General features: G+C 42.7%; 4 protein-coding genes across 5 annotated transcripts; 3 read left to right on the top strand and 1 right to left on the bottom strand.

Moving 5' to 3' along the window:
* Nucleotides 1-101: 101 nt before the first annotated feature.
* Nucleotides 102-3295, bottom strand: mettl18 (methyltransferase 18, RPL3 N3-histidine). 2 transcript variants are annotated; one of them, XM_076076933.1, is made up of 2 exons: nucleotides 2962-3295; nucleotides 102-1227 (listed from the first exon to the last, which is right to left on the bottom strand). In XM_076076933.1, exons 1-2 carry the CDS (start codon nucleotides 3064-3066, stop codon nucleotides 265-267), a joined length of 1068 nt encoding a protein of 355 aa, XP_075933048.1. In that variant the 5' UTR covers nucleotides 3067-3295; the 3' UTR covers nucleotides 102-264. The 2 variants fall into 2 exon arrangements, with proteins under 2 accessions (XP_075933048.1, XP_075933049.1); XM_076076934.1 differs by lacking the exon at nucleotides 2962-3295 and adding an exon at nucleotides 1548-2894.
* A 119-nt stretch (nucleotides 3296-3414) lies between these two features.
* On the top strand, nucleotides 3415-7424 carry zdhhc16a (zDHHC palmitoyltransferase 16a). The gene is made up of 11 exons (XM_076076971.1): nucleotides 3415-3546; nucleotides 4527-4784; nucleotides 4871-5065; nucleotides 5155-5243; nucleotides 5383-5411; nucleotides 5492-5625; nucleotides 5837-5920; nucleotides 6010-6095; nucleotides 6522-6645; nucleotides 6789-6859; nucleotides 6963-7424. Exons 2-11 carry the CDS (start codon nucleotides 4551-4553, stop codon nucleotides 7063-7065), a joined length of 1149 nt encoding a protein of 382 aa, XP_075933086.1. The 5' UTR covers nucleotides 3415-3546; nucleotides 4527-4550; the 3' UTR covers nucleotides 7066-7424.
* Nucleotides 7425-9001: 1577 nt separating this feature from the next.
* ubtd1a (ubiquitin domain containing 1a) lies at nucleotides 9002-15082 on the top strand. Its single transcript, XM_076077222.1, has 5 exons — nucleotides 9002-9174; nucleotides 9582-9668; nucleotides 13690-13917; nucleotides 14462-14647; nucleotides 14868-15082. Exons 1-5 carry the CDS (start codon nucleotides 9123-9125, stop codon nucleotides 15080-15082), a joined length of 768 nt encoding a protein of 255 aa, XP_075933337.1. The 5' UTR covers nucleotides 9002-9122.
* Nucleotides 15083-15983: 901 nt separating this feature from the next.
* On the top strand, nucleotides 15984-26988 carry rrp12 (ribosomal RNA processing 12 homolog). Its single transcript, XM_076077043.1, has 34 exons — nucleotides 15984-16193; nucleotides 17038-17261; nucleotides 17507-17590; nucleotides 17697-17773; nucleotides 17886-17991; nucleotides 18077-18193; nucleotides 18299-18437; nucleotides 18546-18673; nucleotides 18778-18876; nucleotides 18962-19053; nucleotides 19174-19285; nucleotides 19498-19598; nucleotides 19700-19814; nucleotides 19903-20045; nucleotides 20158-20279; nucleotides 20359-20423; nucleotides 20516-20678; nucleotides 20804-20958; nucleotides 21146-21213; nucleotides 21316-21409; nucleotides 21517-21675; nucleotides 21807-21887; nucleotides 21970-22075; nucleotides 22169-22276; nucleotides 22377-22534; nucleotides 22616-22707; nucleotides 23340-23495; nucleotides 23589-23761; nucleotides 23856-23963; nucleotides 24054-24100; nucleotides 24201-24279; nucleotides 24882-24949; nucleotides 25044-25126; nucleotides 25227-26988. The coding sequence occupies exons 1-34, from the start codon at nucleotides 16055-16057 to the stop codon at nucleotides 25327-25329; spliced, it is 3864 nt and encodes a 1287-aa protein (XP_075933158.1). The 5' UTR covers nucleotides 15984-16054; the 3' UTR covers nucleotides 25330-26988.
* The last annotated feature ends 794 nt before the right edge of the window (nucleotides 26989-27782 follow it).

Raw genomic sequence — 27782 nt, 5'->3', positions numbered from 1 at the left:
ACTAACAGCCCCTTTTAACTGCACTTCACTTACTGGCAGACATATTCAAATTTCTATATAGGAAGTGAGAGAAGGTATAGGTAACAAAAGACCAAATCGGAGATGAGACAGCATATTTTATTACAGCGCTTCCTTATTTTACCACAGTTGTTCTTACATACAACTTGCAAGCACATAGAAAAAAATCCCGATATTTTTATTGTGTTTAACTGTGCAGAGCGTCAGTTATTACATGAACGAAGCCGCGTATCAAACCCAGCTGCTTCACTTCTTTGCCATTCTAAAACGAAGGACGACTACGTGTCTCTGAAGTCCTTCTTCACCGTCCCACAGGTGATCTAAAGAGAAAACACCCCTCTGCTCCACAAACGTCTCAAACAGGTGCAGTCCACCACCGACACCGAAGTAGTGGGATTTGGTGGCGAGGTAGACGAGCCCATCTGGGGCAAGCAGTCTGTGGAGGGTCTCGTGTAGCGCTGGGTAGTATGCCGTGTTGTAGATAGTCTCTGAAGTGAATATAATGTCATATTTGGGTTGTGGGTCCTCCTTCTTAACCAAAGCAAGAAACGTGCTCCAGTCACCGGAGAAGAACCGACACTTAGCTAGTGAATGGTGCTGGGATAGGTCTGCGGCTCTTTTCTTAGGCGGTGGGCTGCCGTCTTTTACCTCTTGTTTCCCCTTCTTTTTACAACCGTCTTCCTCCTGTACTTTCCCCGTGCCCCGCCCTTCTTTGTCATCTTCACTGTCTACTTCATCCTCCTCCTCTTGGCAGTTTAGTATTACATTTGGCACTGTGAGCTGCTCAATAACTGTACTGTTATAATCTTGGAAGTGGATCTGCCTGGCTCCTCTATGCAGAGCCAATATCCCCAACAGGCCTGCACCGCAGCCCAAATCCAAAACAGCCTTCCCCCCGAAGGTCTCTCCGTCTTTCTCCAGCAGCTCCAGAAGGTCGTAAGTGCACTCCCACACCTTCAGCCCACCCTCGTACACGCCGGAGATGAGGTCGGACTTCTGCTCCACGGTGCGAGAGAGAATCTCCTCCTCGTCCTCTCGCTCCGAGGCCGTCTTTTCAAAAACGGTCTCATTGAGGAAGTGAAGAAGGGGGAGAGTTCCTATGGTCACCGTTTCAGCGACAGCATCCCTGAGGAGGAGCTGTGGGTCAGAGAGTGGAAGATGCTCTTTGGCCTCTTTTACTGGCTCTGCTGGTTTGGCGTCATCCTCCATCTGGAAGATATAAAGCAGTGTGCATGGTTAAAGACCAACTGTATTCCCTCAGCTACATATGCGCCTAATGGCTCTGTGAAAATACAGGATTATGGGGCTTTTGGGTCTTCATATGAATTTCATAGGAATTGTGGAGGTCATGAATATGATGCTAAGTCTGGATGTGAAAACACCACGAACATGTAAGAACTTGGATTTAAACAAATCTACGACAGTGCAGTGTTGATTGGTTGATAATGATGCCACAGTATATCTACCTATTGAGTCTATAAAATATGTGCTCTACTAATAAAGACTAGTTGCCTGGTTGATGAACTTACATGAGACTGTTACAAATACGCCACGTCATCCACCGTGTGACTGCAACACTGTTTGCAAAGATCATGTGTCACAACCACCAGAGCACAACAGTGTAGATAAAATGCCTGGAGATCTTTGGTGTCAGAGTAACAACTCATACAGTCATCTATCAGTATGAATGTAGGATTTCCGCTGTGACTGTTTATCGACGGTGCAGATGTCAAGGCTTATAGGCAAGGGGTTTGCCACCTACACTCTCTTGCTGATGCACACCTAACTTTCATTTCAATTTGTATTGTTAATTGTGATGGAATGATACAGAGGAAGTGACTCAATTAAATATTCTGCATATATCTATACAGTGTGAGTGTGTTAATGAGGGGGTGTGTCCCTGCCGTTTTATATCTAACCTCAATACTGCAAAATCATAAAATGTGTCATTATTATACATAATTAGCACATTAATTCATTTAAATGGAGAAAAGGATTAGTTTAAGGATTATTTTTCTTCCTTGTGGAACAATCCGTCGACAGAGAAATATTTTGAAACTGTCAACATTAGAAATCTACAGAGTTGGTTTCCAGCCTAAACATCTTTTTAAAGTGAATTTCACGATACTTTTTTGAAAACAACTTCCCGTTATTTGGAACAGGTAGCCTACTTTCGGACTACAGGAATAAAATGCTCTCTTCCTGGACCTGTGTAGTTGGTAGAGCCGGTTAGCATCATAGCTAGGCTAACGTTAACGTTTAGCACAGACTGGTTTACCTACGACCTAGAAGGTCATAGCCAATCAGACGCGGAGAAGGGGCGGGTTGTAAGAGCGCCCAGTAGTCTACACAGCCAATCACAATGCGTGACGTCATATGTGAAGGCGGGACATAAGACGATCTGGCAGACCGAGCACATCTGATACTTACACCAGTGTTATTTGGAGACAAGCCCATGATTGGCCAAACAAAAAATGATTGACAGAGGCACAGAGAGTGAAAGTACAGGCCAATATTTTCTTTCCCAAATATGTTTTCTGTCATTTTTGGTAGTTCTTACAACGCTTATAAAGTTTTAGGAGTTAATTTTCATGTTTAATCTAAGGTAGCAGCTCGGTGACTCACGCCATGTGGCCGTGCTCGGCTCGTGATTGACTCGGGTGGGTGTGTGGGTGGGCTCTCGAAACAGCGGCTCAAGACACCGCCACTGGTAGAGTGTGGAAGGAAGTGGAGACGAGTAGTCTGTCCATCTATAAAGTATAAGTAGTCTTGGGACACAGCTATATGGTCCATTTTCCCGTCATTCAGCCCTCATAAAAGTATACACATTATCTTTATTTTAATAACGACCATATCCATGCCAACAAGTTGTCATAACTCCTGCCTGACAGCTTTGAGTAACTTAACCTAGACCACATGTATTAGTGAGCTAACGTTACTCACATATTTAGCGGTATTATCTTTCTTTCCATTTTGCAGTTCATTTCCATCCACGTCGTCCGGGCTTGTTGATTGTGCCGGGACGTCGAAGTTAAAACAAAATGACATGATGACTGACAACCCAGCACACCGTTAGCTTGAGGTTGGAAGGTTTGTGTCCCCGCTTACTGTGGGCTCCACATGGCGAGCGAGTGGGTCGAGTGTAGCTCTGGCTCTACATGTGAGAACTACAAGTCCCAGCATTCTGAGAATTATAGTAAACGACACGCAGCGTGTCACCTTTCTAATAATGTAAAGTGACCGTTTCAGAAGCATACAACATAGGACATTCAGGTATATACAGGTACAATTGTGTCGTATCTATCTGTCTGAAATGTCGTAATGTATTCCTGACTCAGACTACCATGATGCCTTTCGCCGCGATTCTGGCGCACGCGCACTAGCTCCGGATCAGGATCCAGATTTGTCACAGAAGGTCCCTGATTCTGCTCTTCTTCGCTGACGTTTCGCGATAAACTCGTTTTTGCTTCCTTTTGAAAATGTCGACGGGAGGGGTGGTTTCGGCAGCTTTCTTGCCTTTATAGAAAAGTGAGTATTCCCTTCAAATAAATCTGAAATATTATTGAACATAAGGACGCAGCACACAGTGTTTGGACAGGAAAACACTGGACCACGGGACAAACAAAAGGGAGTTTGAAGCGTTAGGATGCTATAAGACTGTTCACAGCCAATGTGCATTATGGACAGATTATATGTTAACGCTTTCATGAGGCGATAGCTTACCTAATTGCCTTGCAATGGTCTTTAAATAGGCTAGCATTGCCTGATGCTGTGAAGCTGAGTGTTGCTGCTGCTGACAAGTGTCAACTCTACTTCAGGCCACTCAGGTGGCTGCAAAAACCTCCGCTCAGACTGCACCCTGTCAGGAATGCTGCAAAGCAACTAACGAGAGGCTTTGGGCATATCTAACAGCCAGCCCTTTATTCGTACATGTTCGTTTGTTACCTCCATATTTCTATTTGATTCACAAGCGAATGCTCTGGCTTGTTCATCTCGCTACACCGTTACATAGATCTACCTGATGAGGTTTAAGTGTAAATTGGCACAGACGGATACTAGTTATAAAAACAACTCAACTCCCAAATCCGGCTTCCAAATTCAGCGTTTGGTAAGTTTGACTTGATACACTCGATAAGAGGTGACAGGCTTTTGGCAACTACTGTTAATCAATTAATAATTCTAATAATGTTTCAAGTTTAAATGCAAACTATTGTCCGTTTACAGCTTCTTATCTGTAAAGTTTTGGGGTTGTTTGTGAAACTAAAAAAGCACATTGGGCTGTAGGAAATGGACATTTGTCACTATTCTTCTGTTTTAATAGACCAAACAATTAATTGATTAATCGAAATCAAGATCTTTAGAAGCATATGTAATGATAATTGCAGCCCTACAATGGACAACATTTCTTACTATGTCCTTTTTTGTTTTATATGGATTTATTATACATGCGGTTTGCTGTATTCTTTTGTACCTTTTTCATTATATTGTTTCTTTATTGTTCCTCAAAGGTCCGTGCATATCACAGATGCAGAATGCGGTGGTGTCCCAGCTCAAGCCTCCACCTGCTGCGTTGTGTGCGGTTCAGGTCCTGTACCAGGAGAGGAAGGACTATACTGCCTTTGTCGATTAGGACAATATGGGCGTACATGAGACTGCTGGTGCAGTCACTGTACTTCAGCTCCCTCACAGACTCCGATGTGGTTTTCGACTCAGTCTTTGAACCGGTGTTTTGGACTGTGGACTATGTCACACGCTGGTTCGGCGCGGTGAGTGTGTGTGTGTTGAGGCTTTGATTAGTTCCAGGAGTTTCCAAGTTCTTCTCTGAAGAAAGCTCTCTGTGTTTGTCCTGCAGGTGTTTGTTTGTCTGGTGGTGATACTGACGAGCTCCATTTTGGCAATAGCGTATCTGATCCTACTGCCTACGGTCTTCAGCACATACTCTCTACCGTGGATCGTTTGGCACGTTTGTTATGGACACTGGAACCTCGTCATGATTGTTTTCCACTACTACAAGGCCACCAAGACTTCCCCAGGGTACCCCCCTACAGTAAGACAGAGCCACCAAAAAGCTTACTAGTCTGGTTTTGATTTGAATTTACATTTATTAATGCAATGAAAATGCCCTCTTTCAATCAGGAAAAAAACGACAGTCCGTTTGTGGCGGTCTGCAAAAAATGCATCATTCCCAAACCTGCAAGAACACACCACTGTGGTATCTGTAACAGGTGAGTCAGTGTCGTTTTTCTTCTCTTCTGGTGTTTCCTTAAGTGATGAGTGGTTTGTCAATCTGATGTGAACACGCAAGGAAAACCCTCATAAAATTGTTTCAAGTACCAGACTGAATATAAATTTTTGTCTTTGCAGGTGCATTCTGAAAATGGACCATCATTGTCGTATCCTTTTGTGCTAAAATTATTTCATTTTTTTATGTGACTGAGAAAAGATGGTTGTTTCCTTAATGTCAGCATCTCAGCCTGGCTGAATAACTGCGTGGGGCATTTAAACCACCGTTATTTCTTCTCCTTCTGCGTCGCACTGTCCATAGGCTGTGTCTACTGTAGCATCAGTGGCAGAAACCTGTTCCTAGATGCATACAATGCCATTGAGGTGAGAAGCTCAGACTCACACCACACTGTTTGACCGCCGTTGCCTTTGGCACTGTTTGGAGTTTTGTCCTTGTAAGACTTTTTGGGTATTATTATATATACTTTTCCTCCATGTCTGGTGTCTTTCTCTGCTGGGTTTTACTGATGCTTACTCACACTGCCTTGTTTCTGTCTTTGACACTCGGGTTTGTGTACGCGGGCTGTTCCATTAGCGCTTCAAACATCTGGATGTGGAAAAGTCAGGGGTACCAGTAACTGGGATGGGTGTTCTCATAGGGCTTCTCCCCCCTGGCCAGGTACAGTCTCAAAAGTACACACACAATAATATAAGCGTATGTGTTATCTGTTAGTTATGTAATATATGTTTTTTTTTTTTTTGGTCAAGACCAACTATCAGACACCTGCACCTCCGTACACCTTTAAGGACAAGATGGTCCATAAGAGCATCATCTACATGTGGGTGCTGACCAGGTAAAATATACAAGTCCATATTACAAACTAATTCAAAACAGGCTTTGTGTTTGTAGTGTGCTCACACTGGTATACACAAGTATACTCAAACAAAGTATGCATACTAAGTCGCAAAAATGTTTGAGCATGCTGTTGATTGACACTGTTGCTCCACAATGAAATGCACAAAGGAAATGCAGGAGCCGCTCATAGCTGCAAAAACAGTGTGACATTGTGGATGGTGGTGAAGCAGCTCCAGCTTGAGCTCAGTAAACAAACAAGCGTATGAAATGTTCGGAAAACCATCATTACGTCTTTCATGACTTCCTTTTTAGTACAATGCATCTTCAAACATTGTGTACTATAGATTCCATACTGTCAGTATGTAGTAGAGAATTGTGACGTGGTGGTTGTCTCATTCAAATACAATGTGTTTTGTTCCATTAGCACTGTGGCAGTGGCCCTGGGATCTCTGACCCTATGGCATGCAGTCCTCATATCCAGAGGAGAGACCAGCATCGAAAAACACGTCAACAGCAAAGAGACGAAGCGAATGGCAAAACGAGGACGGGTGAGCATGTTGAATATTTCAAATGTAAACATATTTCAGGTTGTGTGAGCTACAAACCTTCAATTACAAGAAATTAGAGGGTTAAATGGCAATGACAGTACTATGTTTTTAAATGCTCCGATTCTTTTTCTTTAACTGCTCAGGTTTACAGAAACCCTTTTAACTATGGCAGGCTGAATAACTGGAAGATCTTCTTGGGCGTGGAGAAGACAAGGTGTGTCTCTCTGATGTTAAATGATTTGCATCTATGACCAATGCTGCCTTGTATTTCCTGTAACCTGTTCTGCTTGATTTTATTTGTTTGTTTTTGTTTCTAGTCACTGGCTGACACGTGTTCTCCTTCCCTCTGGACACCCCCCACCTGGAGATGGTTTGAAATGGGACGCCTTCCCAGTTAAAAAGGACTTAATACCTGTATGACGGACTCGACTCGGGCATACTTGTAGCCTAATATCAGCAGTCTTTGCTGTGTCCAACTCACTCTGGTCATTTGATCTGGTTGGCTGTCAGGATGTCTGCATGGTGGCTCCATACAGCTGAAGAAATGGGGACATATCAGCCTCCAATACCTCAAAAACTTGCAGTGACACTGCTCATGGTTCGGTCTGTATTTTTCACTACCGAAAAGGCAATGTGTCACGGATGGTTTGTTCTTTACTTACTCTTACAAACGGGTCTTACTTGACTCTGACCATTGTAAAACTGCAGTACCATGATAATGTGTTATTTATCTGTATTTTTTTACCTGTTAAGTTAATAAATCTTTATAAATTGCTTAACATTAATATTCAGTTATTACTAAAGATGTGCATTCACCCTTTTTACACATACACAGATTGCATTATTGTGCATCAAACTCTAAATATTCACTGGCAGTTTTAGGTTGGCACCTGTGCCTGAATAACTGTCAATCATGGTATTCAGTTCTCTTGTCCAGGATCACTTCACAATACTGAGCAGAGAAAATCCAGCTCCAGTGTTATGTCCTAGTGTTGCTTACGCAGACAGACACAGAGACATGCTGCTAGTAGGGGAGGATTAATTGAGATGCAGATTCATATGAATATATTCCATCAGAAACGAGCAGCCACAGTAGTGGCGATGCACAAAGATGAAAGCAAATGAAACATTTTCCTCCAATTTGAGCAGAAATCCTGCTGGCATTAAACTATTCCCAGGACATACATTTGATTTACTATTGTGCACTTAATGCAATTTGATAAGCAGATGAATGACGATCTTATCACTTAAATTGTGAACGCTGGAAAAAGAGATTTGCAGATTAAGGGATGATAACAGATTTCAGCCTGTTTCCAGCCCGCTCTCCCCCTGCCACTGCTCATTACATCCCCACTCTGTCAGAAACAGACTACACACACACGCGCACACATAGACACAAACCTGTCAGTATTAAATCTCCCAGCAGATGTCAGTGTTCAACATGTCAAGTTTGATCAGAAGCTGTGTTTGGAAGGATTAGGATAATTGATAGTAAAAATAATCCTGCAGGTTTCTTAACGATTTTGTATCAATTTGGTTTATATTATATCAATTCTGATAAGTAGGGCGCAGCAGCCTTTTTAAATAGTAATATTGAAACTGCATACTATTCATTTATTTGGACTGTTGGTACTTGGGTAGGTTGGTGTTACATATGGTTGTGACATGCTGTGGTGAATGCTTGGCATAGATTTACAATGGCCTAAGGTTAGGTTGAGCATAATGGTGCACATATGTTCATACCTTCGGTATGTGCTGTTCTGGTAAAACACCTGAACAAAATCAGTGTTTTCATAAAGGTCAGCATCAAGTTGAGCACATTCAATTGGCAACGGAGTGACTTTTCTTTACTGAGAGTACATCGATGAGATGCTTCATGAGCAATAGTCAAGTATTTCTGCACACACACTTCAGGACTCTTTCTGTTTTTACCCTTACCAGCATGTACTATAAATGTACATAGACTTATCAATGGACAGTATCGCCTATAGTTAACAGAATTTTTGTGTCAATATTTAATTGGATGGGTTTTAGTTTTTTCAAGTCTATCGTAATTGCTGTTTAATTATTTAAAAGTTTGACTCGTTTGCAAACTGAACAATCATTTCCAATTGCTTTATTATTGAGAGCGGGCATTTCTCAATCCCCGCTTTTATTCTGATGAGCTTGAAGGAAGCAGGATAGAGAACTTGCTGTAAACTGCGCATGCGTGGAGACCGATAAGGATTTAATTCTAGACCTATGTTCTAGACCAGTGCCAACGGATTGCGTGGGTGAGCTGCATTCATTATGATTATGGGGGACTACGGGAATTGATTGCTGTATATTTTTGGACACGCTGTTGAGACTTCCTGGAGGCTCTGCGGGGCCAGACTACTCACCAGCCCGCCAGCCCCGCACAGATATCAGCCTGTCAACCTGCTGACTCGCATCTCGCGTCGCGTCAGGGTGATAACTTCACTTGGAAGCAAGTTCGGATGTGGCAAGCAAACTGCAGAAGAATGCATAATTTAGCAGACTGGATTTCCGGTAGGTAAAATTAATTACAGCTGTTTGTTTAAAAAAAAAGATAAAAATAAGATTCATTAAATCCCATCAGAAGTAGTCTACATATTTTAAATTGCAAACGGCTAACAATAATTGTTATCTGGTATAAACGCATTTTTAATATGTGATTGGAAAAATCTGAGCAACGGCGGCATAAGGTTCAGACGCGTGCCCCCGTCAGCTGGCAGTACACGTGACGTAAACATCGCAGCTTGTCTGACCTCACAGGAACAAGGAGTGCTGAGCTGTCATTATTCCCTGATGATGTTTTTCATATAAGGCAATTCATTTCATATCGCCATTAACGGTTTATTTATCCGACGTGGTCAGATATGCATTTCAAAGTATTTATATGGCAAATGTCTTTTTCTCCTTGGTGTTGATCATAGGGACAGTGATGGGAGGCTGTGTGGGGAGGAGTACGATGGATGGACAAGGGAGTGCCCGAAGCTCGACAAGAAGCAAAAAACGTGGAGGTAAGAAGCTGGAACACGTTGGACTGCAGCCTCGTAAACACTGCTGCACAAATAGAAGTGATTTAAACATTTGTGATGATGTCCTTTAACCCGAAATTCATAATAAGACATTATTTGTATGCATTATTTTTTTTTTTTGAGTGCTGTTGCAAGTGAGATGAAAGGACAATGAGTTTAAGGGAACCTGCAAATATTCTAAAGGGCCTAGCCCTGTTCTATTACATTAGATTATTATGTTGTTATAGCTTAAGGTAAATGGCTTCTGCAATGCGTTCAAATGTTGTGTTATGCAATACCCATCCTATGTTACATAAAACACATAATTATGTCAGGACAGATTGTCAGAACCAGGACGTTTTCATGAGAAGATGAAGCCTCAACAATTCATGTATTTGTGATAAAATGCAGGTTGGGGTTCCTCCACCCCAGCTGTTGCAATGACGTGTTTCTCTGTCTGAGCGCTTCCTGTCTGTCTCGGGCGTTAAATACGTCAGGCCTCATGACATAAGTCATTGTGTAATCTGTGCTGAGGACCTGCGCTGATTCAACAGTGTTACACACAAACACTGGTCGGTCCATTCCTTGTGGACAGACGTGGCAGTGCACTCAGCTGGATTGTCATACATTATGCATGGGGCAGCAGCAGTTGCCCGCACACAGAGTTTTCAGATCAAAGTTTGACCTACTTGGTGCATGACTTGCCTTATGTCAACCTGCTGTGAAATTACATGACCTCACAGATCATGTTCACATGCTCAGACCTGCTTTCGTGAGACACAAACACAGAAGGCCTCTGTAATGAACTGGCTGGCTATTAGCTGTGGAAATGCAGCATCTGAGCGACAGATTTGCATTTATTCATATGAGCCTTCACGAAGGAAAAACAATAATCTGCTGGGGTCAGTTCGCAGAAGTACAGTAGCTTCTCCTGTAATGGTCTGACAAGGGTTTATTATCTGGTAATCAGGTTTAGCGTGTTGCCTTTGGGTATTTCTATCCTGTCTCCAAACAGAGCTGATGGGATTACGCCTAAAGAAGTAACCTTCTGGTTAGGACACCAAACGTACTCTCACCTCAATGAACTGATCCAGTGGTATTTTGGGGTTTTTAAGTATTTGTTATTAGAAGGGATGTAAGTGGAAGGAGTGTGGTCATTTCAAAATCAACTGGGGAAGTGTAACGACGGAGTCTGCACATCGTGGCAAACTTGACCAGGTGGCTGCCTACCTGTTGCAACAAGCTGTTTGGACGCAGCAGGGCTGTCCTTTTCCTCGAGGGTTGGTGTCTTTAGGTCACTCATGTGGACTTTTAACTGACTCACATCAACCCTCAGAGTAAGAACAGCTATGGGAGTACCCAACTCCAGGGAATACAACTACTATCAAGTGCCAAATGCACCCTTTAAGATTTTGCTGAAAAGTAAGTATAGATTTTTGTGTGGGCTGAAACGTGTACTTTCGTGTTTCCTGTTTTCACATGTGCGCTGTTGTGCCACATTTGTTCGGCCATAATTTTGTTTTTGTGTGTGTTGAGTTCAAATTGCCGGTGCTGTTGTTATTCTATGACTGTTAGGGCAACAAATAATGTATACTGTAAATGTGTAAATAAAACAAATGGTTTAAAATACATGAAAAACAAAAAGATTGACAGCATCCACGTTGCTGCCTCTAACTGAAATGTATGCGTTCACGGAAAAGGGTACACTGGGGTCACTTTGATGGAGATGTGAGACAATCAATTCAGTTAGCGTTGCAGTGCTGATGTTTAGGAGATGTTTGCTTATTAACTTAGATGCTGATGTTTCTGAGTTAATGTTTTTTTTCCAGTATGTGTTCATCAATCCATCTGTGCTGTTTGTAATCCACATGCTGAACACTGAAATACTACCCCTATTACAACTACTAGTAGTGGTTATTAAAATAGTATATAGAAATAATGCAGCAATAATAATATCCATAAAATCACGCTTTAGTTTACATGACAGAAGCTTGGTTGATTTCTGTTTTGGTATAACTTAGTTGGTAGTTTTCCGATCCACCAGAAATGTTCAAAATTGAGGAAAATAAACTTGGCTGATCTGTACACTCACACTGCACAGTACACAGTCAGGCTCACTGACCTACAACAGTAAGGAGGTGGATAAAATATTTTTCAAATATTGTAACACAGAACCAAACCAAAAAAGGTGCCCACAGTAATGTTTTACAACTATACTTACAACCAGGACGAGCTCAAATCAAGCATGTTGTGTTCAGTTGTGCTGTTGGCCATGTTCGTTCTTTCAAACGTCATGACTTGAAATGTAAGTTGTCATCACACAACAGATCAGAGCAACTTCAAATTACCTTCCAGTCTCTGTCAGTCAGGTTGCTTGTTAGGACTCCAGATAATATTTGCATTTGTTTGGCTGGCCTGTTCATGCAGTCCTTTGCTGCCTGTCAACAATAACAAAAGTGGACTTGGAGACTAGAAACCCATGTTTATGCTGGATAAGTAGACATTATGGAATTTTCATTTACATAACAAAAACGTTTATTTGATACTAAATCTGTGCCTTTTATTACTAATATGTAAACGAAAAGGTAAATGATAAAATGTGTAAATTGTGTACTTCTGAAGGAATGCATATGCAGGCACACATGTAAACAATACACCTATCCAAACTGGAAACCTGAAGCTCATCTCTAAAGGTCACGGTGTGACATTTATCGTTATATGGTGGCCTGCATTATTAATGACATAGCAAACCATTAAATTCTGGAAAATGGCACCTCATGCCCAACCTAATTAACAGATGCAGACATTTACTCTAGTTCTGAAACATGTCACATCAGAATATATACAGTATTTGATTGCAGTGAGGCTTAGAGTGATAATTGAGTTGCAGAGGCTTTGTGTTTGTATTTCCTTGTGGTTTGTTTTTTTTAGACTTGTAATAGTCTCTGAGTATTTCTGCTCGCTTTCATTGGTCAAAGAGCGCTCATCTCTCCAACCAATGCCTTATGGGATAGGGGCAGATAAATCTTGTTGTGTGGCGTCTGATTACTGCCTATAATCCACTGTGTGCGTGCTTGTGTGTGAGTGCCTGCCAGTGCACACGTGTTACCAATCACTGCAGTAATCCACAACGCTATAAATAATCACTTTGATTCTCCTCCCTCTGTGCATCAAATGTACTTTCTTGGTATGCTGGTACAGTGGATATTACGTATACGCCAGCATGTAAATACCTGCAGCAGGTGTATAAAGTTGCTGGGTTTATGTGTTGTCGGAGTTGTAACAAAGAGCGTTTCCATGCATAATAGCACTTAGCGTTACTAAGCCTGTATAGCAAAGGAGATAGTGTTGAATATCACAGACGCAAGGGGGTGTACACATTGTGCATTTACTAAAGATCCTTCAGTATGGTCTCAAGATGAGCCTCCTCTTTCTTGTCTGACCTCACTGGTGTTCATGACCAAGTGTACACAAAACAATAATGTTAAAGTACATTTGAAGCATTTATCTTCTAGAATGTATCTTGTATTATATTGGGAAATGTTTCTTCTCATATAAATTATTTGTCTTCAGTGATACTATGCTCTTAAAGTTCAAAGAGGTTAACATTTAAAATGTTTTTTGTAATTTCTTTTGTCATAAATTATAGCTCTGCTTAGGGAAATATATTAGTAACACATTTAAATTACACAAAATATTTCTTGAGACTCAAGCGTGCATGAGGTAATGGTAAAGATCTGATGGCCTGAGTGAACCCGGCAACCTTCTCCAGGTTTCTCAGAACTTCACTACCAAATAAATGGTTTAACTGCCCTATAATCCTTTTACAGTAACTCAGTTGCCGCCATTATGTCATTATGTTTATAAAGTTTCTCTAGTTTCTGCTACCTTTTTAAAAACTAAAAATTGTTTACATGACTGTCCAGCAATGCATAGCCCTTATGATATCGCGTTACAGTCTTTTTCATCGGTTCTTAGATTAGTCTTTATATCAGATTGAACTCTGCCTTGCTTTTGCTTTCAGGACGTCATGAGCCCCTCAAGAAGGAACGTCCAAAGTGGAAGAGTGAGTACCCGATGACGGAGGGCCAGCTGAGGAGTAAGAGGGATGAGTTTTGGGATACGGCTCCCGCCTTTGATGGACGAAAAGAGATCTGGGACGCACTCAGAGCAGCAGCCCTGGCTGCAGAGTGCAATGACCTGGAACTAGCACAGGCTATAGTGGATGGAGCCTGCATTACTCTGCCACACGGTATGAACACACTCACACACACACACACACACACACACACACACACACACACACGTACCCCTTTAGATCTGGAAATGTGCTTCATCCAGCTATCAATTGTGAGCTGTAAATGTCCTGGAACTTCCGGCCCAAATGCATAAACTCAATGTTCTCAAAATATCAAAGGACAAGTTTCAGAATGCCATGCATCAGTTGTTCAGAGATTACTGCTGTAATAGTTACATAATAGCCACAGTGCTACGTGACCTCTGTGAATGGATTGGTGCACAGAAAGCCATAGCAGAGCTAGGTGGAAAAAAACACTCTGTTCTTGCCTATTTATCTACTCACGCACAAGAGTGCTTTTGCTTTTAAGCGTGTAGTTCAAGGACACTGGTGTTGTTGATGTAAATGTAAGTAAATATAATGTAAATGTGAACGTATGCTGTCCGTGGTTTATTGGATTAGAGAAGGGGTTTAAGTATGAGGGTTAAAGTGAGTTACTGTTACTGGTAGAAAGATTTTTGGAAACCGGTGTTTATGTTTTCTATTTGTTCCTCTGCAGGTTCCCTCACAGAGAGTTATGATGAACTTGGCAACCGCTACCAGCTCCCGGCCTACACTTTAGCCCCGCCTGTCAACCTAATCTCTGAAACATCCAGTGAGAGCAAAGTCTCTGACGCCACACAAAAACAAGCTCAACCTCCTCCTTGCAGACAAGAGTTCCAGCTGCGGGTTCGATTGTCAACAGGTAAAAAAAACACCCAACATGGCCTATAGTATATAATTTATGTATAATATGACATTAAAATCGACATAACTACATGTTACACAGATTGCATGCATACGGCATTTCATCGCATCTTGACTCATCTAGACTGGGGACCAGTTTAGAATTCATAGCTTTTCAGTGTCTCACAGCGTGTTTAGAAATATGCGTCAACTCTATTTATGCCTTGTTGTTTCCTTAGGAGAGGATGTGCGTCTGACCGCCAGCATGGCGGACTCCATCGCTGAGCTCAAGAAACAATTGGAAGAACAGGAAGAAATTGGCGTGACCCGCCAGAGGTGGTTCTTTTCCGGGAAGCTCCTGACTGACAAGACTCGTCTTCAAGATGCCAAGATCCAGAAGGACTTTGTCGTTCAAGTCATTGTCAATATGAACTCTCCAGTCATAGTTAACTGATGAGTGAGACAGAGGGCTTTGAAGAGAGGAAAATATAAAGGACGTGCCAGAGAGGGGGTGCAGAAGTAGGGCTTGTAATCATTTTCCAGTTGGCACTGCAGTGGATTTTGTGTACATTTTTATATAAGAAATTATTGCTTTTATATGGCTCCTTTTTGTATTTCTTTCCTTTTTCCAAATGAAGTAAGAATATTGAAAAGCACTGTAACACTTTAGATTAACGGTAGAGTCCTAAGATGCACATCCCAGTGTATGTCTGTCTGTTTGTGTGGACATCAGCTCTATTGTTTACACGGGTCACCCTCCTCGTCTTGTGTGTTTGTACTTGTGCTTCAACTGAATATGGTTCACCCGGGGGTCCGAATAAGGAAAATGCATTCCCTTTTTTTTTCTTTTTTAAAGATTTCTGTCATGCGATCTGAGAAGTAGGATAGGGATGGCCGAAAACTGTAGAGAAAAAAAAAATGTAAATATCTGTTTCCATATGTGTTGTTTGGTCAAGTAACTATGTGCACACTACATTTTCAATTCACACCTGTATATTTGTAATTAGGACACGGAATGTAATGAAGGCACCTTTCTAAAAGGTAATAAGAGATGAGGTTTGTTTTTTTATTTCATCACTCCAAACAAGATACTGTAGTCTTGTGTACAATATGATGCTCACTGTACTTGAATAACTTATCAATAAATATTGTAAATTTAAAATCATTCTCCATTTTCCTGATTATTAGGCACTAAGCATCCAGCCGCAGCAGATAATGGTTGCTCAGCTGACATGAAGACGTTTTTGTTATGTTGCGTGAGTGTCGTTTTGTGCTGCACAGCGCCATCTACTGGCAAAGCAACAATCATGGTCAGGTTGGTCAGGCACGTGAGGAGAGCACACCCGTGACGTAATTCGATAAGCGACAGCTTCAACTGGAGCTGCACAGACAGTTGGCAGTAACGGGACTATTTTAACCCCAAAAAATGGTCAAATCGGGGAAACTGCGATCTGGGACGGGGTCTAAACTCAAACGGTGGAAGAAAGGACACAGTAGCGACTCAAACCCGCAGACGAGTCGTTATCGGCAGGCTGCTAAAAGCCGCTTCTTCAGCCGACCCACCGGTAAGCTTCCAGTTCACGTTACACGTGGGTCTGTGGCTAGTGCTAACGTTAGCTAGCGTCAGCCATTTAACTTGCAACTGCCCAGGCTAACTGTATATGCTGCGCCATTAAATGTTCATCTGCAATCTGCACAAGTTGTCAGCGGAAAATCTAACTGCCTATCTTTCTGTTTTTAACCGTCGGTCTGTTGAGACAACGTGTCGCTCAGTGCAGTTGTTGGTTTTACATGATAACAACTGCTGTGTGTGTGTGTGGCCGAAAGAGAGAGAGAGACACTGTTTAACTGTGTCGATAAATTAAGATGACTCCATTTGTGCTGATGCTATACAGGCAACGTCACCACCCTGAAATAAACAGCTCCGGCAATAATAATACAACGTTTGTACGTATTTTGCCAGATAAACACACATGGCTCTGTACTCCAGCACATTACACTTTAAATGTATTTAGGAATACTTTCAGCTGTAAATTGATGCTGTTTACATCCACACGTTGGGTGAACAGTTTATGTATTATAGTCTACCTGTACACGATCCTCCAATTTCAGGGTACCCAAATAATCATGTCTTCATATTTAATATTTGGTTGTGAATCCATGGCAGTTAATGACTGCTGGCCACATATATAGCCCATAGACATCACGAGATAGGCCTACTTGTTAGGCCTACTTGGTGAAGCTTTGTCAGGACTGTGCTGCACCAAGCGTCACTTCATCCTATTTTTGGGGGCTTATTCCCTTCAGGCTTATCATCAGCATGTGAAATGCACACTTAGTTGGATCAAAGTTACAATGCAGACTGTGTGATTGTGTTGTGCCTCTCTGTCCCCCCCCCCCCCACCACAGAAAAGAGCGACCTAACGGTTGATGCTCTTAAGCTACACAATGATCTGCAGGTCGGTCCGCTGGAGCTCGGTAGCCGTAAAGATGCCCGTATGGAAGAGGAGCCAGATGCGGCTTTTTCAGAAAGGACCTCGGGCACCTTCCTCAGCGGCCTGTCGGACTGCTCCAACCTGACCTTCAGAAAGGTGCAGCGCTACTGGGAGTCCAATTCAGCTGCTCACAAAGAGGTAGGCATCACACCGAAGATAGGTCATTTATTCACAACACCCCATGAATACATAGCTGTATACGGCTGACTGTAATGCCAGCAAACCTCTTGTTTTTAAAGAGTCAAAACATTGAGGGTAGCTCTGAGAAGTTGATGACATTTCTATAAGTTGATCTGAGAATGCCAACATTACTAACAAATATATACTTGGGAATCCAAGACGCTGAGATGTCCTTGTAGCTGTAACGTTAATGTGCCTCACAGATCTGCGCAGTGTTGGCAGCTGTTACTGAGGTGATCCGAAGTCAAGGAGGGAAGGAGACAGAAACCGAATACTTTGCTGCTTTGGTGAGTGCTGCCCTTTAAATACACAAACATTTACTAAGACATTACCGAATACCTTGTGGTGCGTTGAAGGTGATGGTGAGCCTTGGTGTGTCTGTGCTTTCTGTAGATGACCACACTGGAAGTTGTGGATTCAGCAGAGTCTCAGGCTGCAGTGGCGTACCTTCTCAACCTCGTCATGAAGCGGTGGGACTTTTAACAACTTTTGTCGCCAAAAATGAAACTCCCATTCATGTCAAGGCTACTTAAAAAAAAAAAAAACTTGTTGTTCATCTTATTGGTGTTTTGTGTTCACCAGGGTTCCCACTCCGGTGCTCATGTCTAAGTTCTCGGACACCACCAAGGCTCTGATGGACATCATGTCAAAACAGGCCATGTATGAGACGGCCTCGGCTCTGAGATGGGTGAGTGGGTTTGTCTCCGTTTGTCTTTTTATTTCACTGACCAAAACTGCAGCATATATTGAGTTTGACATTTGTGCATCTATAGATCCTGTCATGCCTGGCCACTCTGGTGAGGAAGCAGGATGCGTCTGTCTGGACTTACCCGTCTACTCTTCAGGCTTACCACGGCCTTCTCAGCTTCACAGTGCACAGCAAGCCCAAGGTCCGTCTCGCCCGCCTGCTAATAGCTGCCTCACAAGTATTACATGTTGAATGAGATGCTGACATTTGTACCCAGTTTAATTTCATGTCCCCTTTCTCCTCTCAGGTCCGTAAAGCAGCACAGCAAGGAGTGTGCTCCATTCTCAGAGGTAGTGACTTCCTGTTTACAGACAATGCCCCGACCCATCACCCTGCTGCAGCGACCACAGCCAAGTTCTGCATGAAAGAAATGGAGCAGGCAGGAGGTAAGACTACTATTTGTTTGGTCTTGCTGTGGGAAGGTAAAATAGTTAATATGAGTTTGTGCTTGTGCAGCAAGTTGTAGTTTATGTCTTATTTGTTTCCCCCCTCAGGCAGCAAAGAGGACACCACCACCCTTCATGTGCTGGGTCTTCTGAAGGAGTTGATGGGGACATTTCCTCTGGGAGCTGTCAAGTCCTGCTGTGAGACTCTGCTGCGAGTGATGACACTCAGCCATGTGGTGAGAGCACAGAAACATCCATAGGTGCAGCCAGATGCCCTTTGTTCATCCACATGGATGCTCAAGTGTAGTTCTTAACATGGCTGCTATGTTTCTGACTGTAGCTGGTGACCGCTAGTGCCATGCAGGCCTTTCATAGGCTATTCAGCAGCAAGCCAAACGCCTCAACCCTCTCACCAGAACTCAACGCGCAGATCATCACGGTGAGCGAATACAAACAAAACAAATGACTCAAAATCCTAACGCGGAATGTGTTGTGGAAGCTAATACGTCGTTTCTCATCCTCAGGCTCTGTACGACTATCTGCCCAGTGAGAATGACTTGCAGCCTCTGCTGGCTTGGCTCGCGGTCATGGAGAAAGCACATGTTCACTTGGCGGGGTAATAACCTGATTCCTTGCGACAGAATCATAAATCCTTTCTCGTCATCGTGTAATTGCGTGTTTTCTAATCAGAATAGCCAGTCGTTTGTGGTTCAACCGTTTGTGTGTCTTCGTGTAGTTTGCCGAGTTCTCTGAGTTTGGGTCACCTCCCTCGCCTCTTCTCTGCAGCCATGTCCTGCCTGTTGTCGCCTCATACGCAGGTGGTTTCTGCAGCCACCAATACACTAAAGGTAAAGAAGTGATCCATCCACATTGAGGAACTCAAAGTTGACAGAGCGTGTTTGTCTAGGCTCAGGGGGGTATTTCTGGATTGGGATTAGAGACTGGGTAGTCTGCTAAATAATTAAATCCTCCTAACTCACTGGGAATTTTACAAAAAAGTTGTCTTTTCCAAAAGAAATGTCACAGTGTATGGTGATTTATTTATGTTTATCTGTTTCAGACATTGTTAACTGAATGTGTCGCCCCTCACATGGAGGGAATGGGAATGATCTCTGCCACAGCCTCCGCCGGGAACCCCTCCTATGTCTGCAAAATGTTTCTGTAAGCTCCCGAACTGTTAACCAATCTCAGTCTTTCCCCTTCTTCTACGCAGCGACTACATGTAAAATGCTCATCGTGATAATTGTGGCTGTGTGTTTCAGTATCGTAGAAGAAGGATTGTCGTATCGCTTCCATGTCTCCTGGCCATTTGTGCTGCAGATCCTGGGTTGCTTCTATCGAGCAGCAGGGAAACAAGCTCACCCCATCATGACCAAGGTATAGACACACAGACATTCGTAGATCACTATGTGAGGAGAGCAAGTTCACAGTTTGCCTGAGTCTCTGTGTCGTGTCCTTTTGACAGTCCCTGCAGTCTCTGGCAGACCTGCGCTCCACTCCTCATTTCCCCTTCAGCGGTGAGTTGGACCTGGCTGTAGGAGGAGCTGTAGAGAGCATGGGGCCTGAAGTTGTGCTGGGTGCTGTGCCTCTCAACATCACCGGCTACGAGTAAGTGCAAATACCATGGAAACGCACACACACACACACACGTGATGGGGAGCGGTCTTCTTGTCATTATAGTGGTTTAACTGACTATGTTTTGTTGTTTTTTCCCCACCAGGGATGACTTGGAGTTCCCACGCAGTTGGCTGATCCCAGTCATACGGGATCACGTGAAGAACACTCACCTTGGTTTCTTCTCTTCTTACTTCCTCCCTCTGGCCTCTACACTCAAGCAGAGAGGTAAACATATGCGCGACGGTCCACTGTGATGCTGGATTCACTGTTTATGTGTATTAACTGATGACATTTTGTGTTGTAGCCGAAGAATTGGAGCAAGCAGGACAGAAACTTGAGGCCAGAGTCTACCAGACATTACAGATACAGGTTAGCTCTACGCCGACTTTAACTTTGTATTCGGAGGAAAGAGTTCCAGTGAATGAGTTGTTAAGAGGCGCATGTCTGTACTTTTCTTTCAGATTTGGACCATGCTTCCTGGCTTCTGTACATGTCCTGTGGACCTGCTGGCATCCTTCAAAGGCATTGCCCGCACACTCGGTGTGGCTGTTAATGAACGGCCGGACCTGAGGCTCACGGTGTGCCAGGCTCTACGCACGGTTGTCAACAAGAGCTGCTCCACCGGTAGGAAGACGCACGTCTTCACACACACAGAGAGAGAGAGAGAGACAACATATAAAAACTGCTGCTGCTACTTCCTCTTGAATCAAATGATTCCAAAACCGCTTGTGTCTGCTTAATGTCTGTAGAGGAAGAAAAAGCTGAAGTGGGCCGCTTCTCCAAGAACTTCCTGCCCATCCTTTTCAATGTGTACGGCCAGCAGCCTGCAGCTGGAGAGTCCGGCACCTACAGGATGGCTGTGCTCGACACCATCAAGGTCTACCTGACTGTCACCGAAACACCGGTCAGTTAAGTTTTCTCACATACTGCTGCAAAAATGTTTGTTTACATAATTTAACTGGTATTATAAGTCAATACTGAGATGCCGAACACTTTGAAGTGTGCCAGGAGTGGATGGCTTGACATTCATGTATTGGGACATCTTTTCTTTTTTGTGCTGGTGTATCACTTATCAAGATTATTCTCCTCAGATGATCGGCACGTTCCTGCAAAAAGCCACCGACAGATTGAGCAGCACTGACACCACTGAGTTCACAAGGTAGGACATGAGTATGGATCTATTGCTACAGAATAATGTCTGTTATGTATTTTAGAATCGAGTACATTTCATTATACTGACTCTTACATCTCTACCTCTCAGGCTGTCGATGATGGACCTTGTAGTTGCCATGGCTCCCTCTGTAGATGCGGTCACCATGACTAAAACCTTTGAGCTAGTTAAGCCATATTTGGAGGTAAGAGTATAAAGATTGTGCTCAACGGCATGTCCAGTTTTATTTAAAAGCTTTTGAACCTAAATATCTATCATTTTTTAATCTTTGTGTGTGTTTTTTTTCCCCAGACCAAAGAGCCAGGCATGCAGAAGAAGGCGTACCGTGTGCTGGAGGAGATGTGCGGAGGAGAGAGCGACGAGTGCAGATCGTTTGTCGTGGCTAATCTGGAAACGCTCAAAGTCGTCCTGCTCGAAACTCTGAAAAATGCCTCCTCACCAGCAAAGAGGGTGAGACTGCTGTGTAGGGAGAAACAAAATAAAGCCGACATGAGATGGAATTGTGTATATATATATCTTTATTTACGGTGCTGTCTGATTATATCTCTCTATTCTATCCATCTTGTTCTGCTCTTTATCAGCCGAGACTGAAGTGTCTGATCCACATAGTGAAAAGGCTCAATGAAGAACACAAAGACTTTATAACGACACTGCTGCCAGAGGTACAAACACCAATACGTGCTTGCAAACAAACCCAGTGAGTACTGATAGCTGCCATTTTCATGAGATTGTTCTCTTTGTCAGGTGATCATTTGCACCAAGGAGGTGTCGGTTGGAGCGCGTAAGAACGCCTACAGTCTGCTGGTGGAAATAGGAAACGCATTTGTCCGCTTCTGTGGGGACCCAAAAGGTAAGTCACCCGTCTTCCTCCTCTTGTGAGCAAGTTTCTCATTTTGACCGTTTGATTTTAAGTATAATAACTGAGTGTCTGTCTCTGATCCAGATGCCATGGATCAGTACTTGGTGTTCGTGTACGCAGGACTCACCGGCTCCGTCACTATGATCACCTGCACAGTGTTGGCGCTGACTCGACTGGTGTTTGAGTATAAAGGTAAGTCTGCTGACTTTCACTAATTTCCTGTTGGTGTTCTAAATGCTTGTATTTGTGGAGTGGATTCAATCTGGTGCTTCTTCTTCTTCTTCTTCTTCAGACGCTATAGATGTGTCCACCAGGGAGCAGCTGCTGCACAATGTGTGTCTGCTGCTGACATCTCGTACCAGAGAGATTGTCAAAGCCGCCTTAAGCTTCATCAAGGTCATCCTCTTCATCATGGACCCCAAGGCGCTGGCGTCACACGCCACCGTCATGGTAGGCACCGGCATTATGGATGCTGTACTATAGGAGACGGTTGTGCCCTCGTTTATTACAGAGTTCACTCTCTGTGTTCAGATGGAGGGAGTTGGGAACATCAAAGACGACGTGAGGAGGCACTTCAGAACCAAGCTGAAGAACATCTTTACCAAGTTCATCAGGAAGTTTGGGTAAGTGCTGGTTTCCTTTACTCCTTTGAAACACACGATAAGAATCAGCTGGGAACATTCAGCTAACAACAACAAAGAACAAGCAAAATGAATGCATGTAATCATGCTCTGTAAGTGGTTGTGGACATATGATGTGGAGCCTGGATAACAAATGTCTTTCTCTATATTCTAAGAAGTGAACAGAGTTGATTTGTGATTGGGACCTGTTATTTGATCATCAGGGATGCATCTGATTTATTCTGTTTAGTTCTAATAATGCTCGTTTGTCTGCTACCAGTGAACCAAAACAGTTTTATTGTAAACACAGCTGATTAAAGCACTGTGCAGTGAAAGTATTAGAAGATGTTGGCATTTGATTAGTATGCTAACATTTACAAAGGGGTGCTTTGTTTAATAATGGCAGCAGCTGTTTAACCCAGCTGACTCCTCCTAATCTGATTTTAAAAACAGTTTAGGCTAAAGATTGGTCATAATCAAGACACTACTTACATGCAGACAGTTGTGCACTGGATGTCTCGACGGTACCAGATGTCTTCTGTGGGACATTTACAACAACATCACTTCTATATGTTACAGTGTCTTGCACTGAGTGTATTTTTGTGCATGTGTCTTATTATCTGCTGTATTTCCAGTTTTGAGCTGGTGAAAAGCATGCTGCCTGCAGAACACCACAAGGTCCTTGCAAACATCCGCAAGGCAGACGCTCGCACCAAGCGGAAGAAACAGGCCGCAGAGCAACAGGACGACTCCGACAGCGAAGAGGAGGGGCCTAAAACCAAGAGCCAAAGGTAGGCCGTTGTTCCCCCACACAAAGTCCTGCTTTCCCTCATATATTTTACCCGTTTGCTCTGTTAACAAAACGCCTGTCCTCTCCTCTCTAGTATCGAGGACATCCTTGCAGACTCAGACAGTGACATGTCAGAGGATGAAGGGAAGGCTCGTAATGCTCGGAAGAAAGCAGGCAAACCGCACAAAGCTCGGGCCTGGCTCAAAGAAGGAGAGGAAGACGACCCGCTTAACTTCCTGGATCCCAAGGTTTCCCAGAGAGTGCTCGGTGAGCCTGCATTTAAAATTTGTCAAGACAAAAAAAAAAAGCTTACTACATCCTGTCGGGGTATTTGTTAACATGAGTTATTGTTGTTTCTCAGCCACCAACCCAGCGACGAAAAAGAGTGCCACGGTTGCGCACGGCTTCAAGGTGACATCAGACGGACGGCTGATCATCCGAGAGGATGACGAGGAGGATGTCAAAGACGGTAAGAGGAGTCCTGTAGTTAATCCAACCGTCTTGTACATTTTGTTATGTCTGAACAGACTGTGACAATAACTTATAACTTGTCCTACAGATGAGGGAGAGATGAAAGATATCCTAGAAGAGGCTGGAGTCAAGAGTGTAAGTACTTGTACATGTGGCAAAGTAATTATGTAGCTGTAGAGACATTTTTATTGCTGTTTTTCATTAATCGTCTGTTGTTTTTTTTAATCCCTCTCAGAAAAAGTCACAGAAACGAAGGTTTAATGATGACAACTTGGATGAGGACATGGACATTCAACGCCAGCTAAAATATAAAGGTAGGACTATGTTTGGGGGATAATAACATTTCCCTACGGACGATATTGTTTTCAGAAAAACAAAGATGTACGAATTTATCGCCCAAAAAAAAAAATCTGTCTAGAGAAACGCACATGGATATAAATATCTATGGAGTGGAGACGCATATGTTGCAATACTCCAATAATAGGACACACTGAGATCAATAAAACGGATCAATCAACTGTTCACCGTTTATATTTTGTTGCTAAAATTCACACGTTTTTATCTACGTAATATTCTGCTTCAATCCATGTTTGTTGGTGTTTAGACTTTAAAACTTTATTTTCACTGTAGTCAAAAACAGTTCACTCATTAACGGTGCAATCAAACAGCACCACAGATTACATTTATATAAACACAAAAGGAGACGTATGCTAGCATGTTACTACTTTTTTTTGCACCGCATCAATGCGATGCGGCTCAGTATGTAGAAGGAAAAAGAGAAGGACTGAGTATTGTGCAAAATTATTAACAGATGTTGCATAGTTGAATATCGTAGACAATGGAGGACCATATTATCCTGGCCTACCAATAACGTGTTGTGATTTATGTGACTAATCGGCACATGTTTTCCTCTCAGCTGGGGGCTCGGGTATCCACAGACCTCTGGGAGGAAGAGAAGACACGGGAACAGACTACAAGTCAAAGGTGAGTCCGACAGCATGCAGGAACACGCACTGCAGGAGTTGCTGCTTAGAAACGTAAGTTCTGAATGTCTGTTCTTGCATCCTACATCTCTCAGAAAGGAAAAGGAGACGTGAAGAAAAAAGGAAAGCCTGATCCGTATGCTTACATCCCTCTGAAGAAGTCCCAGCTCAATCGAAGGTAAACACCATTAGAGTAGAATTTCATAAACTTCTCTCACAAGGAATTGGTTTGCCGGAATGTCGGACGCTAACTTGTTTTACTCTTTGTGTGTGCACAGAAAGCGTGCCAAGCTGCAGGGCCAGTTCCAGGGCATGGTGAGAGGAGCCCAGAAGGGGGCGCTGTCTGGAAAGAAAATGCAGAAGAAAAAGAGGAAAGCCTGAAGAACATTCTTCTGTTCCTCAATGGACTTTAAATGTGTTGTGTGTGTGTGATGGTGTGTTCATAAACATACTAAAATCTAGACATACACCTTGGATGTGTGTGTATGTCTGTGTGTGTTTCTGACAGACTCTCACTGAAGGTGGAACCAGTTTGTTTTTAAACTGTTCCATCTTTCAAAGGTATCTGTCGTCATACAACTTTGTGGACCTTCGGCCGTAATCTGTTGGTTCTGTATCAGATAAAAAAAATCCCCCACCGTTTAAAAACAGCGTTTTGACTGCTTGTGAGCACCCACAGCGCACCTCTGTCTGTCCGCGGCAAATCTCACATTCTGCTGCAGCAATCTTCATTGTATTTTGGGTGCCCAGTTTAGCTGCATGTTGAAGGTCCTCGGGTGGTTGCGATGTCTTACACTTTCTCAAAACACCCTCTTCTGCCCGTCTTAAGTCGGGTTCACACTGAATGCTGAAGCACATTTCCCCGCTCCGGTCAACGAGCAATTCTGCTCCTGTGTTTGTGCGCACACTGCTGTGTCTCGCCTCGAGTCAGCTGCTGATAAGCGGGCATTCAGCTTAGTGAGCTATATTTTGTTTTTAACAAGGTTGTATGAGGTGTATTATACGACGACTTAAGCCAATTGCAGGCATTCATCGCCGCTTGTTTTTGAGATTGAAGTGTGTTTTACGACGCAGCCCGTTGGTGTCTAGACGGAGGGGATGGCCAACTGTGGGCTGTATTCATTCAATCACATAATACAGCAGTTGTCCTTGCAGACACACCTGGTGGAGATCTGCACTCTAATGAGAGCACCTCTTTACTTGTGTTATTTCTTTCACTTGAGGGTACTGTAGACTTCTGGGCAATTACCATGGATGCAAGAGTTAAATACAAATTTGGAGCTGTTTTTTACTGAAAATTAAAAGCAATATTTTCTTCTTTAACAATCCTTACCAGAAACCCTGTTATCTCTAGCCTGTGTTTTTTTTTTTTTTTTTTCATGCGACTAACTTCAATGCAGCTCCATAAAGACGTTGAAAAAAAGAAGCTGTAGGTTGTTGTGCAGGGTGAGTACATACCATTAGCCCCGTGTGATTCATTTCCCCAGATGGATTGCAGCAAAGTGAGTCATGTTAGTAGCGACCTCCTAACTGCTCTTTTGTGTCTGAGCACAGTGTGTCAGTCAGTGTTTCTGAGGAGGGGAGCAGATGTCCTGGACTGATTCAAGACATACTCAGAGCCGGCATCCTCCGGTTAAATGTACGTTAAGTGGCTTCAGAAAGTGTACACACTTTTTTGTTCTATATTTATTTATTTATTTATTATGGTAATTTAATACACAATAAACCGTAGTGCCAAGGGGAAAACATGTTTTTAGAAATTGGGTTAATACTACAAGTAAGTGCACTGCAGGGCTCCTGCACAAAAATGGAACAGTTACATCTGAGCCCTGATGTGTTCCAGAAATATGACTTTTAATAGACTCTAAAGCAATCAACAATCTTAGAATTTAATATTAATTTCACAGGCTACATGAATGTCATGGATAGATTATTAGTGCAATTAGTTTAATGAAAGTATTGCTTATAGAGGAACCTATATCACTAAATGTTGCATCCTGCAATATCCAATTAACTAATAAATGTCATTAGGTGTCTGAAGCACTGACCCCGACGTGTTTGTAAGCTGATTCACAATGACTGTGCAAAAATAAGTCTTCTTGAAATATAAAACCATACTATTTAACACTTAATAACTATGAAAGAATTCACTGCCAGACAGCACATGAAAAAAAAACATTTTGTTTATTGAAGACCGACACAAAAGGTTAATAAAGAAATAATACAAATGATCATTTCAGTCAGTAAATGCAGTACAATACAGACTTTCAATGCAATCGTTCACTTGATGCTAATAAGACCACAAATACATCAGATGCCATGCCGGAATGCTGCTTTATATCCCTCTTGATATTACCCTCCCTCAAAGATTTGAGAGCCCAGAAACCCACCTGACACTAAATAGAAAACAGACGCAGACAGGGCTTGTACTATAATAAATAAAATGTGGAGAAACTGCCCTGCAGTTGCAATAAAATCACTGAAAAATTAATTTGGTTAAAAGTAGTCTGATTTGTAGGAACCTACATTAACAAACCAAAACATAGCTGACATTGTTGCTCTTTCACTACATGCTGTATTTTTCACCACGTCCTTGCTCAACATTATTATTCTCTCCCAACCCAAAGTAAACTATTTACCAGCATCACTCAATCTGACTTTCAACAACACCTAAATCCTTTTTGTTGGATTTCCAAAAAGGATTTCACTTCCTCTTACCACTTAAGTCAACATAACATCTAATACTGTACATACAGGTTTAATCGAGTTACTACATGTTTGTGGTTTTTATATTTGTTTGTTTTTATCTAAAAGCTGATTCTGATATCAGATAA

The sequence above is a fragment of the Anarhichas minor genome, unplaced genomic scaffold (assembly GCF_050575085.1).
Source record: "Anarhichas minor isolate MPS153535 unplaced genomic scaffold, ASM5057508v1 ptg000058l, whole genome shotgun sequence".
Lineage (NCBI taxonomy): Eukaryota > Metazoa > Chordata > Actinopteri > Perciformes > Anarhichadidae > Anarhichas > Anarhichas minor.
This window is presented reverse-complemented; position numbering and strand designations above follow the sequence as displayed.

Bases quoted from the DNA above. Each gene is read 5' to 3' on its own strand.
- mettl18 (XM_076076933.1), bottom strand. From the start codon at position 3,066: ATGTCATTTTGTTTTAACTTCGACGTCCCGGCACAATCAACAAGCCCG. The intron at 1,228-2,961 runs GTGAGTAACGTT...TATATCTTCCAG, and splicing joins AAGATAATACCGCTAAATAT to ATGGAGGATGACGCCAAACC.
- zdhhc16a (XM_076076971.1), top strand. From the start codon at position 4,551: ATGCGGTGGTGTCCCAGCTCAAGCCTCCACCTGCTGCGTTGTGTGCGG. The intron at 4,785-4,870 runs GTGAGTGTGTGT...TTTGTCCTGCAG, and splicing joins TCACACGCTGGTTCGGCGCG to GTGTTTGTTTGTCTGGTGGT. The intron at 6,096-6,521 runs GTAAAATATACA...TTGTTCCATTAG, and splicing joins TACATGTGGGTGCTGACCAG to CACTGTGGCAGTGGCCCTGG.
- rrp12 (XM_076077043.1), top strand. From the start codon at position 16,055: ATGGTCAAATCGGGGAAACTGCGATCTGGGACGGGGTCTAAACTCAAA. The intron at 16,194-17,037 runs GTAAGCTTCCAG...CCCCCACCACAG, and splicing joins CTTCTTCAGCCGACCCACCG to AAAAGAGCGACCTAACGGTT. The intron at 19,286-19,497 runs GTAAAGAAGTGA...TATCTGTTTCAG, and splicing joins CAGCCACCAATACACTAAAG to ACATTGTTAACTGAATGTGT.
- ubtd1a (XM_076077222.1), top strand. From the start codon at position 9,123: ATGTGGCAAGCAAACTGCAGAAGAATGCATAATTTAGCAGACTGGATT. The intron at 9,175-9,581 runs GTAGGTAAAATT...TGTTGATCATAG, and splicing joins TTTAGCAGACTGGATTTCCG to GGACAGTGATGGGAGGCTGT. The intron at 9,669-13,689 runs GTAAGAAGCTGG...TTTTGCTTTCAG, and splicing joins AAGAAGCAAAAAACGTGGAG to GACGTCATGAGCCCCTCAAG.